The 14786-nt window shown below is 41.0% G+C and overlaps 1 protein-coding gene across 1 annotated transcript; it reads right to left on the minus strand.

The window, feature by feature from the left end:
* Window positions 1–801: 801 nt before the first annotated feature.
* LOC139479266 (growth/differentiation factor 8-like) lies at window positions 802–11583 on the minus strand. Its single transcript, XM_071262132.1, has 3 exons — window positions 10639–11583; window positions 4381–4920; window positions 802–3476 (listed from the first exon to the last, which is right to left on the minus strand). Exons 1-3 carry the CDS (start codon window positions 11357–11359, stop codon window positions 3268–3270), a joined length of 1470 nt encoding a protein of 489 aa, XP_071118233.1. The 5' UTR covers window positions 11360–11583; the 3' UTR covers window positions 802–3267.
* Between the last annotated feature and the right edge of the window lie 3203 nt (window positions 11584–14786).

Genomic DNA, 14786 nt, shown 5'->3' on the forward strand with positions numbered 1-14786 from the left:
AAACTAATTTGATCTACTTTGTGTTAAGTTAACATAAATTGAAAATGGAAAAAAAGATGACACAAGTGTCTTGGGGAGCCCCACCCTCTTGTGAAAATCAAACCACACATGGCCCCAATGACATGAACCCCCAAACCATACCTTTGCATAATAGACGATTATTAAGAGGCTGTCGTGATAACATTACTGGAATGTTAGGGCATACATACGAAAATATGTCACTAAGCGTGAACCATTACTCGTATTTGGCAATGGTTTGGAGAGGTTTTTCTGCTAGAGAAGAGAACACATCGACACAAGACTGACAGTTATATGTGTCATTTGTGGGATTTGTTCATACCCTGTTAAGCACTGTGCCGTTAGCCCGGGGCGTCCTTGCCGAGAGCCGCGATGGGGTCCTACAGTCAAGACATGACCCTAAATCAGCTGTTTGTCAACGAGCTGAATTTTGGTTCAAATTCGTCAATATAATTTGTCTGAAATATATTTTCAGTGTATCTCCGCAAAACAGTATGTATCATATTGTGAATCAAGTATTCCAATATTTGTATCCTGCCAAACTGGCGGTAGAGCTTGTGCAGAGTTGTGTCCCTTAGTCACGCTGATCGTGGGTTCGAATCCCAATTCGCCCCGATTATGTTTCTAGGTTTGCCAGCACCATACCCGTCCTCGTGGTTTCACCTTCATCACTTGAATACTGTTCAAAGCGGCGTTAAACCCAACTCTCTCTCTCCCATTCACACACACGCACAAGTGAACACATTATATAGTTGCAAATTTTATTGAGAAAATTAGCACTAAATTAAGAAATTACACTACCGTCTTCAAACAACGTGCCTTTGAGGCTACATGTGTACATTTCAAGTTTCAAATTACTTTCAGTAAAAATATGTCCAGTATAAGGGCTCGTGTGAGACTTGCATTGTTTGAATTGCATTGTAATGGCGGGTCACATAAATACCACAATTATACAGGCAGAACATGGAGAGTAAAGCTGAAGAAGACATCAGTCAACAAGCCTGTCTTTTCAAAACACAGAGTATGCGAACAATCTGCGACTAACAGTAAAACCTCGTTATAACGCATAAGGGGTCGGTCATTTGTAAAATGGGGTGTTGTGTCAGAGGAATTCACGTGAGGGTCACCCCAAAATAATTGTTAAATGTTATAATAAAAGTGCTTTTGCATCTTGTCTCTTCAGGGAGGGTCATGAAAATGATGTACAAGGACACACGACATCTTCCAAAAATATGACAAGCATCAGAGAGGGTAATTATTTTCAGTACATTAGTGCATTAAAAAAACCTCCGTAATAAATAACTCGTTCCGAAGTCGATACAACCTAATAGTCAAAGTTTGACTCGTACATCATCGTGGCGTGTCTTGAACTAAGGAACAATTTATGTAGTTGATGGAATTCAAGTTAAAGGTGGAATGGGCTCGGGGGAAATTGGCATTTCCAGCTTATTTGTGTCCCAAACACAATTGCTAATGTCTGCTTGTTCAAATCTTATTATGCATACCAATTTAGTTGTTAATGAGAACCGACATTACACAGAGACAATGAAAGAGACATTGTCTTTGTGTAATAATTAGGGAATAATTAAAAAATCTAGAACTACGCAGAAAATTAGCTGCCCTTTAATGCGGTTTCATTGTATTATAAAATTAGAAAACACGGGTTTACTGAGATTAGCTGTCTTAACTAAGCGCGTGTATGTAAAGGTACTGGTAGTTATCCGATACCACGGCCTTGTTCGACAAACCAATATCAGCGCTATGGCCATCGGTACTTGTAAAACAGTGAGTCTGATTTTAACAATATTCCAGCAATATCACGACGGGGTTCACCAGATATGGGCTTCACTCATTGTACCCATGTTGGGAATCGAACCCGGGTCTTCGGCGTAACGAGCGAACGCTTTAACCACTAGGCTACGCGACCGCCCAACTCCAAGATGAGGTGGTGGAACGAGGCTCTATAACTCGCCACAACAGAATGTTTAAGTAATTGTACAGGATCTTGGCCGTCATGACATTGATTGTTTTTAATACCCACCGACTATATTGTAACCAGAACCGACTTAATCCGTTTTAGGCGGGTGTTTTTTATTAATTGGTTTACAGATCCACCGACCGTAAAAATCAGGAAAGTAGAACGAAAAAAATATATTCTCCAGTGACAGGTTCTTTTATCACCGCCGAGTCTGAAAACCCTATTTAACAATAACATATATCACACATTGTTTTCATGCATGTTCCGACCCAAGATGTTAAATTCACCACTACACCAGGTTTGAGTGATTGTTAACGAGTGATATATAAGAAAAACAAAAAACATAAAAAGTACTATCGAAACACTGCATATGTTTTCGAGGTCATATGCTTTCAGGTATGTGTGAGTAGGATGCCACCTTATAAACAAACAACAGTTCGTAGAACGTAGATTCTGTTTAGTCAGCAGTTTTATTTATAACAATATATAAATAACGGCAACTATCAAGTTAATGTGTGCCAAACTAATTTTTATTGTTGTACCAAAACTTATATGACTTGACATGGAGATTGAGAGGAGGGTATAAATTCAAATCGTACCTAGACAAAATTATTGAATGAAACTGGAAACACCAATCAAAATCCACCGTATACTGACGACATACCCTCCTATACCACACCGTACCACGAGTGACTGATTAAGGTTTGACGCCGTCCGGGTAAGGGGACACCAGCAATGGGCTTCACACATTGTACCCATGTTGGGAATCGAACCGGGATCTTCTGCGCGATGATTGAGCGCTTTAACCAATTGGCGACCCGTCCCCATACCAGAAATAACTCCTTCCAAGCCCGTTACCTCTAACTCCGGCAGCCCACAAGCTTCCATGTCATTGATCTTCATCATGTTCATGCGAAATGTATTTGTCTACATCTTGGTTGGACTGTATTGATGAATTTATTTTTGAAAGATAAAACCGATGTCCCTTACTGTCTTGCATGTGGACAAAGTTAATAAATTCAACAAAATGAGGGATTCTTGGTTGATGAAGCATAACGTAAATGCGTTGTTTACACCCATATGCGTTATTAGGGTTGGTTATGATAAGCGCAATATCAAAAAGGAGACGCTTTAAAGCAATTGGAACATTTAAAGCACTTTACTAAGCAATGGTATCTAGGAATGAACAACATGTATGTCTTACTCAGGCATACAAAACAAAAAGTAGGCATTGCAACGGCAGTATAGAAGGTCTAGGTCACTTTTCCGCGTTACAAGCACCCACATTCTTCCACGCCAAGATTGGGAACGTTTGACTGTTGAATGTCCTGGTTGTCGTCGACATAGAGCAGTGACATTGTGCTGAGTCGAACGGCGCCACAGCAGGGTGTAATGGCGTTCCGTATGGTGTCGTTGGCAGCGTCACTCCACCGAACACTTTGTAGCAAGCCTGTGTGGTTGAAGTGACCCGTGGTCATCACTGAAACAGAAGACGAGACAAATGAATGTTTGCTAAACGAGTGGTTGGTATATGGATCCATTGCCAATCGCTATACGCAATACATTGATGACAACTCGATATATCAATAACTGGCATCAATATAGCGCTTTACACTACCTATGCACAGGGCTGCATAATACAGTCAGCAATAAGAGCGCAATATGGTACAGTCAGCAATAAGAGGGTTATATGGTGTGGTCAGCAATAAGAGGGCTATATGATACAGTCAGCAATAAGAGGGTTATATGGTGTGGTCAGCAATAAGAGGGCTATATGGTACAGTCAGCAAATAAGAGGGTTATATGGTGTGGTCAGCAATAAGAGGGCTATATGGTACAGTCAGCAATAAGAGGGTTATATGGTGTGGTCAGCAATAAGAGGGCTATATGGTACAGTCAGCAATAAGAGGGTTATATGGTGTGGTCAGCAATGAGAGGGCTATGTGGTACAGTCAGCAACAAGAGGGTTATATGGTGTGGTCAGCAATAAGAGGGTTATATGGTGTGGTCAGCAATAAGAGGGCTATGTGGTACAGTCAGCAACAAGAGGGTTATATGGTGTGGTCAGCAATAAGAGGGTTATATGGTGTGGTCAGCAATAAGAGGGCTATATGGTACAGTCAGCAATATGAGGGCTTTATGGTGTGGGCAGCAATGAGGTCTATATGGTGTGGTCAGCAATAAGAGGGCTACATGATACAGTCAGCAACAAATGGATATATGATAATCAGTATCGAGACAGGTATACTATGTAGTCGAGAATAAGAAGCTACACAGTGCAGTCATCAATAAAGAGATTTACACTGCACTAGGCAACACTTTTACACATATGACATTGAATGAGTGATTTGGCAGGGGGAAGACACACTGATGACTGTACTCACAATCACACGGGCCCGTGCAGTAATTAGCCCATACACCTTCTGGCTGAAGGATGTGGATCAGATCAATGTCACTAAATTTGACCCAAAAGTTGTGCTTGCAGCACCGGGTGCCGTCACAATCAACACTCCTCCGCGGGCGACGTTTCGACGATGGCTTAATGTGAACGATCAGGACCGGCTTATAGCCTTCTTTGGCGCTGTACAACTGCTTGTGGGAGTTGCGCGCGCACGTTTTGCACCTTATTGCGATACCATCATTTGTGTGGAAATTTTCAGCCCATTTCTGAACAGTTTTGTCCAGTCGAAATGTCAACCATCCCTCGGTAATGTCCGTGTCCATTCGAGTCACGATGTTCCTCGGCATGTGTTTTCGGAATTTTGGTCGTTCCAGTTCTGACAAAATGAATGATTGCTGGCCATCATTCGGATCATGGAGTTTGTAGATCAAAAGTTCTGCGGAAGTCACCTGACCCGCTATCTTATTTCGGAGATTGAACTTGAAACATCCAGTTGACTTCCGGTATCTGCATTTTCTTGTAACTGAAAAGGCAAATGCAATCTTTTCAGAATAATTGTATTCAAGTGAACTGATTTATTTTAACGATCGCCGAAAGAATACAATGCCGGTGTTTAACAAAGATTAAACCCAGTAAATTGTCAGTCAAACATTACAACATTCCGAACTAATTAACAGCATAGAAAACTGATTAACAGTGTATCAACACTACACAGCGTCTGGGAGATCCGTGAAGATCCGGGTTAGAATTGGTCTTCAGCAACCCATGCTTGTCGTAAGAGGCGACTAACAGGATCGGGTGATGACTTGATTGTAACATGTCTTCGTATCTCAATGCTGAGTAGATCAATGCTCGTAATGTCAGTCACTGGAATGTCTGGTCTAGACTCGAATATTTATAGACCGCCGTCATATAGATGGAGTATTGCTGAGTGAGGTGTCAAACAACAAACAAATAAAACCAAAACAAAACAGCATCAGATAGTTATACAGCATCATTCCCTTGCGGACGAATGACATAAACTTGCAGTACGACTGCCTCGCCATCTTCCGAAGGCAAGTGAGTTAACTGACTATAGCGGCAACTGGACTTTTACAATCAGATAACTAACTCCCTTGCCTCGGGAAGATGCTCCCTCGCTGAATACTGTAACATATCATTCCCTCACGTTACTAAGGTGTATGGCGAGCGAAAATTGAAGACTGAAGTACAGCCTGTTGAATTCCTCCAGCTAGCAATTAACATAAAGTGCACATTTCAATCACCATGATGTGTTATTACGAAAGCCTAATGGTGCCACTTTGGTAGCATTTTGTTTGGTTTTAATTCGAAATTTCTCGTTATTTCAATATTATGTTCTCGAAATTTCGATTTTTAAAAATAAACTTGACATAACAAGAAACTAGTCCAAGTAACGAGAAAAAAAAATCGAAGCAACGAGAAAATAATCGAAATTACGAAAATATAATCAAAATGACAAGAAAAACTCGGAAGTTCGATAAAATAAACAAATAATTGAAATAACGAGATAAAAATTACATAAATGCTACCAAAGGGGCACCATTAGGCTTTCGTATGTTTTCAGTGCATGCCAATGTAGGTCAACTGAGGGTGATGTGACACGCGTGCAGCATGTGCTTCTTCACATGATATACAGACGACAGGTTTGATTGTAGCAGACGCCTTCAACCTATTCAACACGACACCTGGTTTCACTTATGTGCCGACTTGAAAGGTATGCCCATAATTTAATCCAAAAAAGACATTTTACATAATCAATGTGATACTACGAGGGCAATAATATAATAATATCTGATTTATACTTAATAAGCTCATGGCGTGATTAAATCGAATGACATTTAATACCGGTCAACGGATCATCGTGCTTTAAATCTCCAGCTTCGTTTTTATCAAAGTTAAGGGGGTGGAGGGGGTGTATTAACCTGGATACCCCACTCAGACACGGTAGACTGACTCCGAACCGATCCACCGACCCGGGTCAAAGTCAAAGAGTAAAAACAGTCAAGTTGTAAGTTGCCTGAAATTGTCTCTGGGTGATGAAATTCAACATCTAGGCGATTGCAACTCGTTATCATAATTTTCAGTAAATCTGTCAAATAAATTGACAGATTTTTCATTCAACATATAAAATGACAGAAATATTTAGGTAATTTACTAATTGACTGATTTTAGTTTGACAGCAACATGTATATACACGACTGACTTTCTTCTCTTAACCTCTCGTCCAGACAAAGTAAAGGTTTGAACTTTCGTCCCCGATTGAAAAGTCATTAGCTGATGTAAAACGTCGGATTTGGTAACAACATTTTAAATTGAAAATGTCCAACTTTGGGCAAATGTAAACGCTTCTATCATAAATACATAGGGGGTTGTGATTGTGCGGGCGGATCATGATCAAGAACTATTTTTTCTATAATTGTCCTAATATTCAAGAAGATTCGGAACTCAGTTCGCATGCACCGAGGTGCATCTGGTGACCTTGTATCATGATACCAGACAAAATAAATAGCAATGTGTCTGAAAACGCATGGAAATAACTAAAACCAGATGGAAAGTCAACTATCAACGTCGGATCGAGATGATTATCACAAAAAAACCCATCTTCTTCCCAATCTCTACACGCGGAAAATCCTTGACATAACATATAAAACAAGACTACGTGTTTTGTATCAGATACTTCGTAACATAAACTGCAAACCTCGCATTATTTTACGATTAAGAGGCTTACGCTGTTGTTTGCGACGATGATATTTTAGCTTCGGGGCAAAAGTCTGCTGTTTACGATATTTGCACCATGGAATGAGACACTAAGTCCTACCGATGTTTATACAATACGTGGCACCTGCCCGTCCGAAACAACTGCTGTATCACAGCATGCATGGTCGGTAAGATACACACGTACATTTGTTGAGACTTGCATCTATCTGCCCCATTCTGTTTCGATATACGTATAGAAAAAAAAATAAAAAGGGATCTTTTAAGTAAAAGGCGTACTATTTCTAAAGGAAAGGTGCTGGCCTTACAATGTTTGACTTCAGTCAGAGGTTACGCCCTTCAATGACAATGACCAGTCAGACGCGTGGGCCCTATAAATGTTTGACAGTAGCTAAGCACGTGGGTACTACAGTTAATGGCAGTAGTAAAAGGTGCGAGCTCCGGGTTTGACAACAGTTAAATAAAATGGCACTAATATTTAACGCCAGTAAGATATGTGGGCTCAATAATGTTTGACAAGTCAGATCATAGATGTGATGGCACTGTGATGTATGTCAGACCCTGGCCTAAGTGTTGGACAACCTTCATGTCGTGAACGTTTTCAGGGTCAATCTTAAACCATGGTAGGGATCACTTGCGGAAACCCTTTGATTGCAATAAGCCATGAATTAATCGTGGGATACATAAATACACTCCAGGATGAAAAGTACAATAGGCGGACTCACTTTATTGATGCGATTATTTGTTGTACTACAGCGTTAAGCTTGCGTAAAATTCCATTTCACCCTCGAATGACGGTTGCATGTATATACACCATTCTCTGTATACGCGTGGATAGAGGACGTCGGTTTTTCAGCGTTACTAATTGACATTAGCCAATTGACCCATGTTTCGTCAAACTTACAAAAGGCTAATGGACAACATGCTGGCTTGTTAAAAAAGTCAATGGAGAATCGAACCCGGGTATTTGGCGTGACATGGGACTAACAGACTAGCGAAGTCCAACAGAATGCTAAGTAATCCTCCAAAACCTATTTAGCGCTGAAAACACGTCGTCATATGGTCGAAATATTGCCGAAGCGCCGTTTTAATTATGATGTAACCCTCTCACTTACTTTTCCGACGATACTGACATCAATGGGCATCTACATTTCTACTCAAAGGAAGTTGAAGACCACCCGATTCTTTAATAATACTATAGTAAATCTGTCATGACATGAATCGTAAAATGAAAGAATCAGATGTTCCCTAACTTTTTTTGAGTAATATATATATATATACTTACATTATTATTCCGCATCCTTGCTTCGTTAATCCGGACGATATTACAGTGAACGATAAAAGTCCTGATTGGCGAGGTTTCACTGAATGGGTACTGATTTTTTCTCAGGTGACTTTCGCCTTCAATTATTAACATTATTTGTGATTCACCACTCTCTCAGGTGATATTTGTGAGATTACTTGTCACAGTCGAATTGGTTGAAATAATGCCGACGAAATTTTAACTCTTTCACTCACAGATGAATTGCTTGAACAACTGTTTGACTTTATCATATTAAAAAGGGCCAGTAAGAGTACAAGCCCACGTGGGAAATCTTCACGCTATATATATTCTCGCCCCTTGTGTTTGTTTGTTTGTTGTTTAACGCCGCACTCAGCAATATTCCAGCTAGATGACGGCGGTCTGTAAATAATCGAATCTGGACCTGACAATCCAGTGATTGACATCAGCAGCATCCACGCAATTGGGATACGATGACATGCATGAACCAAGTCAGCGAGCCTGACCACCGTATCCCGTTAGTCGCCTCTTACGACAAGCATTGTCACCTTTTACGGCAAGCATGGCCCCTGGTGACAAATCTTAGTTTAGGCGACCCCATGTCTTGTGTGAATGTTGGTGTTCTGCCCATATCATCAAAACGTGTACAAATTAAATGATTAGCTTTAGCTTGTGGAACCAAATTCTTTGGGTGGTTAGCTTTTGAACTAAATTGCAGTGCGCTATATACTGCACAAAACAAATCTGACGAGTCTTGAAATTTTAAAATATTGAACATTTCTTTTTGATAACCTCCTTTAAAATCACATTCAAACTGCTCATGCAATTTGAAATTATATTGCATCAGCATGTAGGTCACGGCGAACATTTGACCAAATGCTGAACACGTGCACAGCTCGTGGGGCTTGGGGTCAGCCTTCTGTCACTCAGCGTCTTCACAAAGGAAGAATGCCCGTCTTTTGATTCTTTTTCGAGAGGAGCGTCATGTGGATTGACCATTCATACAAGGACAAAAGAACGGCATGTTGTCGCTTGTTTGATTTCATTTGATTTACGATTAGGCGTGTGTATGGATGTATAAGTATATATGTTATATCCGGTGTCGATATAATCATTTCTTCACAATTTTATTCAAAAGTTAAAACAATGTAAACTCAAGAAATAAACGGATGACAGGGTTTTCATTTTGATCTGATTAAATAAATTCTTCTTTATTACCATCCCGCGATGTTTCTCACTTACTATGACTGTTGAGGACGTCTCAGTGTAAGTCTTTCACTTAATTACCTATTTAACTATCTCAGTAAACTGTAGCGCAGTGGTTTGGGTGAAAATCCGGGTTCTATTCTATAGATGGGTACAATGTATGGTAACATTTCCGCATTAATCCCTGGCTCGAATTGTTTTTAAACCATAAAATAACCCCTGGCTAGAAGTATTACAGGGTGATATAAGGGTTAGGGTTAGGTTACCCTAACCATGGAAAAATTTGAAGCAGGGATTAATAGCGGAAATCTTTCGAAATGTAAGTAGCGCATTATTTGTGTCGTGATTGCGATATTGCTTACAGTGACGATACTCATTCACTTTGCAACAAATGAAGCAAGTTGATGTAACATGCAGTTGATATTCACCTTAAGCGTCACACTACTTTGATAGGCGGGTACGAAAGGCACACAACCCGTGCGCGTTTCGCGTCCCTACACGCAGTTTAACATCACTCATTTCGATAATCACAAAATAAACAGAAAGCTCTTTCCAGGCGTGTGGGAATTAAAAATATACAACGGTTACTTGTCCACGGGCAAGTCAACTGTTACAATCTACAGGTTTAGATTTATAGGCAACTTATACATCAGCTTGAGTAATGCATTCCGTGACACCCCAGAATGATCAACAAAATCCAAACCAGGAACATTAAAGTCAGAAACTTCATAAGTACTTAACTATATTTACAGATAGCTTCTTAAACTTAAGGCTGCACTCTGATAAATACTTGTGTGTATGAGTTTCATTTCTATTTATGGGGAGGCTGACAACAAACCTTTTTTTTCGACAGTCCTACTTATACCGGGCCGGACGAGTCCTGCTTGATATTTCCGCATTCAAAGCTTTCAGAAATGCTATTGGTGACGGCACGGTAGTTAGTGTTCCGCCGAACCCCTTGCAATATGTGTGATCCAACAGAGTATAAATCTACAAACGAAGAAACATTCAACTTACTGTCCACCCCGAAGATGATGATGTCGGTTGTCGTGGCGTATATGTCATCGTCCTTAACAGATTCGTCATCCATGATTCCATGGCGGAGAATCTCCCGACTCAGAACTGGTATTTGTACAGGTCGACTGAGGTCAAGTCGAAGTTTCTCTGTAATCTGCTTCTTTAAAGACTCTCGTCTCATCTGTTCAAGTTTTTCTCTCTTCAACCTCTTTTCACACTCCACGCATGTTTTCTTGATTGGCCTGTTAGAATCCATTATTCTGCCTCTTATGGCATACTTGCTCTCCGCTTCTTTAGAAACATGTTTAAGCCTTTTTCTGGCCATATACAGGCGTTTATCTTCCGCCTTTTGTTTCCGTTTTTGCCTTCGATCCTCACGTTCCCTTTCTCTGGTTAGCTTCTTAATCATTTTCCGTTTTGATTTCGAGTTTGTATTAAACAAATCTGAACCGAGATCATCCTTCCAGTCAATGCCTTTACTTAAAGGTTCTTTAGTTTTGCGGTAATTGTCAGTCGGTGCCGTGTTCGTGGCAGCTGTTGGCGTTGCTGACGTTGACTTTTCTATAGCAGCTTCTGAAGTGCTTGAAATGGTCTGTTCAGAAACGGTCCGAATCTGCTGTGTAAACGCTGATGTGTTGACGTTGAGAGGTGGCGTTCTGTCATCTTCGGTTTCTGCAGAGATGCCTATCGTTGCTACAACGATGAAATACACACACAGCATTTTCACGACTTGCCAATACACTATACTTAACAGTCTGGCCGGCGGTACCGGTAAACCTGTATCTTTTCCACTCCGTGCTTCACTGCAGTTGGAGCGGATTAGGTCCGGGTTCACGGGGCGTAAAAAGTAGGACCTTTGGGTTCAAACTCCAAGTTTGCTACGCACCTGACCAATAGGAATGTACAGAGCACAATATACGTCGGCAACACTTGTGACTCACACAGTTGTCCCTATTGAACGCAGCGTGTTGAATGGAGTAGACACACTCAGGGTGTGACCCAGGCTATTAGCCCTCAAAACAAGATTTATAAGCGTCAGAGGAAGCATTATCATTGACAAGAGTCAGTCATTAGAAATGTTTTTAAGGGAAAAGTACAAAAAAGGCCTTTGCAGGGTGAACGGCGCTTATCGTTAAGCATGTGTTTGCATGATTAGAACAGTTTAAAACATGACGCCTGATTAGATTAGACTTGGCTATCAGAATCTGACAGTAATAAGATGTTATAAAAATAAATTGAAAGTGTTGTTTCAGCATATTTGTTTCACGTGTTAACTAATGTATATAGATACAACACAATTTCAGGAAAGAGTGTAAGCTACCCCAATTATGAAAGTTCTTCAATCATAATTCTCGGCAGTTTCCACAAAATATTACTGTTATAATATACTAGATTTCAAAACGCTGTGCTAGTGTTTTAGCTGAAGGAGCATTAACAACCAATCAAAATAAATCGTATGTAATAGGACAGCATGTTTTCATTTCTCCTAAACAATTATATAGCTTGCCAGTATCTATACAAGACCAAAGCAGTGTTTGTAGCCCTGTAATATTTCACAACCAACTGATAGGTCGCCATGTGCTTTTAAGTTACCTAAAGGTCAGGCAATGTCACGTATTACCCATTGGACCAATACACACACGATGATGTGAAAATAGAACAGAGACCAGGCGTATTGCTCGTATTCACCGTGGGATTTTGAACCGTCCAATCTTGTTTCAGATTTTGGGTCACTCCCATTTCTATGATGCAACTCTATTTTAGGGGTCCATTCAGTTTCCAAGGACAAATTCTTTTCATCCCCTTGAACTAATGATATTTGGCAAACATATGGTTGTTCATTGAAAACCTTTGTTGTGGTGTCTTAATCTTTCACCGGAGCTGCCTTCATTGTCACCCCGATGTTCATACCAGTCGTGCTGAAAGCTGACAGTCAAGCGTGAATTGCTGTCTTTGGTTGTTCGCAAAAGTGACATCTTAATATCTGAGACTTTTTTATTTGTGACGCCATTCATGATTTTCTATCGACCAAAAAAGCAAGAAACTCGATGAAAAGACGAGACACAAACGAGAACGCAGAACTATGTAATGATCCAGATGTCATCATGCTGGGTCACCGTGTGTAGTGCTGATGAATCGCAAGTCTGAACTCATTGCTGCGCAGCTCTATAACTGGTGAAATCCGATAGACTGTCGATCATAACAACATACCGAAACACAACCAATGGCTCTATAGCTCACCTTGCCCGATAAAACACAATAGCGCTTGTATTTACCCACACGGGTGACGTTCACGCAGTGGGTTGAGGTTTCGGTAATAATTGTTTGTTTGTTGCTTAACGCCGTACACAGCATTATTCCAGCCATATGACGGCGACCTGTAAATAATCGAGTCTGGACAAGACAATCCAGTGATTGACATCATGAGCATCATGAGAGGGCTCAGTCATATGCTCTCTTGAAGAAGATTGTCTTGAGTTTTGACCAGAAGCTGCTGATATCCTCCAGACATCCACTGGAACCTCATTCTACAGAGCAGCGCCACATTAGCTACAGTTTCTGATTCCATTCGTTGTTGGCCGGGCTGGTGGCACCACCTTCTGTTGTTTGCATGCAGGTCGTTATGCCCGTTCAGGTAGGGAAATCCTTGTTGTTCTCGTTGGTACACAGGGACACATGGACACAGGGACACGGGGACACAGGGACCAGGCCAGGGACAAGAAAATCAGAGGAAAGGTTCGGTATGGGTACTATCTCAGCTATGAAATGAACAAAAACACACGTGACCCAGGATAGCACGGAAGGTTGGTTAGTTTGTTGTTTTACGCTGCAGTCAGCAATATTCCAGCTATATGACGGCGATCTGTAAATAATCGAGTCTGGACCAGACAATCCAGTGATTGACATCATGAACATCGATCCACGCAATTGGGATCGATGACATGCATCAACCAAGTCAACGAGCCTGACCACTCGATCCCGTTCGTCGCCTTTTACGACAAGCATAGTCGCCTATTACGGCAAGCACGGGTTGCTGAAGACCTATTCTACCCCGGATCTTCACGGGTCAAGCACACAAGGGGTCTTAAATGTGGGTGGGAACCGACTTTAGTTAATTCATAAATACTGGGCAATAACGTTTGATCTCACTTCCATTTACAGCCCACCCCGTGTCCACTTATTCGGAATTCTAGCTCCGGGTATTCGATCTTTTTCATTACAAAGCAAATTTTACATGAAAGCATAGCCTGGCGGACACAGATAACGAAGGTCCTGTATGACACACTGTAAAATATACGTCTGTATTTATTCAGATTATGATAAATTAACAATTAATGTATGATGATACGATAAGATTTCTGTGATCAGCGTCTTGGGACACGTATGTTCATAAACGTTTAGTTAAACGATAAACGTGCCTATGTGAATGAGAGAGTGTGTGAGCTAGGTTTTACTTTGCTTTAATGAGTTAGATACAACAGCGTCCGTCAGCTAACTGTGCAACCTCAAGTGAAGCATCTCCTTGACTTTTGCCACTTAGTTAATCTGTGACATAGTAATTTGAAAGAATTAAGTGTTCTTGAACTTCTTTTGAGTAGTATATATACATCGTCAACGCCAGAGACTAACCAGTCTCGATCATTCACCATAAGGCAAAATGGAGGTGAAAATTTAATATGCATGGATTAAGGAAAATCAGTGATGACACCAGGTGTTCGCGAAATGGATAAGCATGTCCTGTCCTACCGGTAGCACCACCAAATCACACCAATTGTTTAAAAATGTAAGTGTTTGTTAACGCCATGCCCAATCAAGATTTCTTCCCCCATTGGTCGTGATTAACGTGTTGCCAAAACCACTCTTTCCCACCATTGTCTGCTCGCTGGGCATAGCTGCACGATTACTGACGTGGTTAGACCTGTGAAGATCCGGGGTAGAATAGGTCTTCGGGAACACATACTTGTCGTAAGAGGCGACTAACGGGATCGGGTGGTCAGGCTCGCTGACTTGGTTGATACATCTCATCGTATCCCAATTGCGTGGATCGATACTCATGGTGCCAATCAATGGATTGTCTGTTCCAGACTCGATTATTTACAGACCGCTGTCATACAGCTGGAATATTGCTTAGTGCGGCGTTAAACAAC

Source organism: Haliotis cracherodii, unplaced genomic scaffold (genome assembly GCF_022045235.1).
Source record: "Haliotis cracherodii isolate W230 unplaced genomic scaffold, xgHalCrac1.p SCAF_4, whole genome shotgun sequence".
In the NCBI taxonomy this organism is placed as follows: domain Eukaryota; kingdom Metazoa; phylum Mollusca; class Gastropoda; order Lepetellida; family Haliotidae; genus Haliotis; species Haliotis cracherodii.